Raw genomic sequence first — 1,673 nt, 5'->3', positions numbered from 1 at the left:
CCCGCGGCGTTGGCGGCCACGCAGGTGAAGCCGCCGTGGTCCCTGAGCGTGGCCACGCGGAGCTCCAAGGAGCCGTCAGAACCCACGGAGCGCCGGGAACCGTTCTGAACCACGCGGCCGTCGGGGCCCAACCAGTGCAGAGCGGGCGGAGGGTCCCCGACGGCGGCGCAGCCCAAGCGCAGCGGCTGCCCCTCGGTGACTGAGGGCGGGTGCGCGGCCGCCGCGGTGACAGCGGGGGCCCGGCAGGTCAGCTCCTCCTCGGGCACGGCGCCCAAAAGCCGCCCGGCCAGCGGTGCTGGCGTGGCACACGTCTCCAGGCGGCCCGCCTGAGCCACGCGACGCAGCCACAGCAATTCGCAGTTGCAGTGAAGGGGGTTGCCACCGGCCGCTAGTGCTGGCCCAGGTGGCCCCGGCACCGGTGGAAGCGCCCGCAGCCGGTTGGCGGTGAGGTCCAGCCTGGCCAGGCGTGGCAACCGCGCCACGGCGCCGGCCGGAACCCGCTCCAGCAGGTTGTGGTCAAGCGTCAGCGTGGCCAAACTGCCCATGGCGGCCACGGCGTCCCAGGGCAGCGCCGGCAGGTTGTTGTGCGACAGGTCCAGGTCCTCCACAGTGGCAGCGAAGGCGGCAAAGGCGGCGGCGTCGATGGCAGCCAGCTGGTTGTTGGCTAGGATGAGGTGGCGCAAACTAGCCAACCCGCGGAGCTGCGGGCCGCTCAGCGCCGGTAAACGGTTGCCATCGAGGTGTAGAGCTCGCAGGGCGCGGAGATCGGCGAAAGCGCCGGGGGCGAGGCGGCGCAGCCCGTTCCGCGACAGCGTCAGGTGCACCAGGCTGCTCATGTTGGCGAAATCGGAGCGACCCACGGCGCCGATGAAATTATCGGCGAGGCGGAGCTCCACGGCGCCGCGGTCCAGGCTGGGCGGCACCGCCAGCAGCCCCGTGCGGGCGCACAGCAGCGTCGGGCTGGGAGCGGCCGCGGGGCAAAGGCAGCGCGGGGGACAGCGAGGGGACGGCGGTGACACCGGGACCCCCGCCCCGGACACGGCGCCCAGCACCACCAGCGGCACCAGCAGCTTCGCCATCCCCACGGCCGCGCCTGCGGGAAATGGGGGTGGGGGTTATGGGGGTGGAGATGGGGGGCGTCCCGGAAAGATCGGTGGGTCACGGTAAAACCCGGTAAAACCGGGTGAATCCCGGGAAAGATTGGTAAAACCCGGTAGATCCCAGTAAAGCCCGGTAGGTCCCAGTAAAGCCCAGTGGATCCCAGTAAAACCCGGTGGATCCCGGTAAAGCCCGGTAGATCCTGGTAAAGATCGGTGAAACCAGTGAATCCCGGAAAAGCTTGGTAAAACCCGGTAGATCCCGGTAAAGCCCGGTAGGTCCCAGTAAAGCCCAGTGGATCTCGGTAAAGCCGGGTGGAATCCAGGAAAGATCGGAAGATCCCAGTAAAACCCAGCAGATCCCGGTAAAACCCAGTGGATCACGGTAAAGCTCGCTGGATGCCGGGAAAGACCAGTGGATACTGGTAAAGCCCAGTAGATCCCAGTAAAGCTCGGTGGATCCCAGTAAAACCCGGTGGATCCCGGTAAAACCCGGTGGATCCTGGTAAAACCCGGTAAAACCTGGTGGATCCTGGTAAAACCCGGTGGATCCCGGTAAAACCCGGTGGATCCTGG

General features: G+C 67.3%; 1 protein-coding gene across 1 annotated transcript in view; it reads right to left on the bottom strand.

Annotated features, from left to right (window-relative positions):
- Window positions 1–5: 5 nt before the first annotated feature.
- The window catches only part of LOC130587623 (leucine-rich repeat and fibronectin type III domain-containing protein 1-like), a gene marked incomplete at its 3' end in the record, with an annotated part of 2,340 nt that continues 672 nt past the window's right edge, over window positions 6–1,673 (bottom strand). The window contains exon 2 of the mRNA XM_057388599.1: window positions 6–1,093. Coding sequence (XP_057244582.1) covers window positions 6–1,079 — 1,074 coding nt within the window. The remainder of the gene's footprint in view (window positions 1,094–1,673) is intronic.

This window comes from Malurus melanocephalus, unplaced genomic scaffold (genome assembly GCF_030028575.1).
Source record: "Malurus melanocephalus ecotype Western Australia unplaced genomic scaffold, MMel_1.1 scaffold_2158, whole genome shotgun sequence".
Lineage (NCBI taxonomy): Eukaryota > Metazoa > Chordata > Aves > Passeriformes > Maluridae > Malurus > Malurus melanocephalus.
The sequence above is the reverse complement of the archived record's forward strand: the minus strand, read 5'-3'. Positions and strand labels throughout refer to the sequence as shown.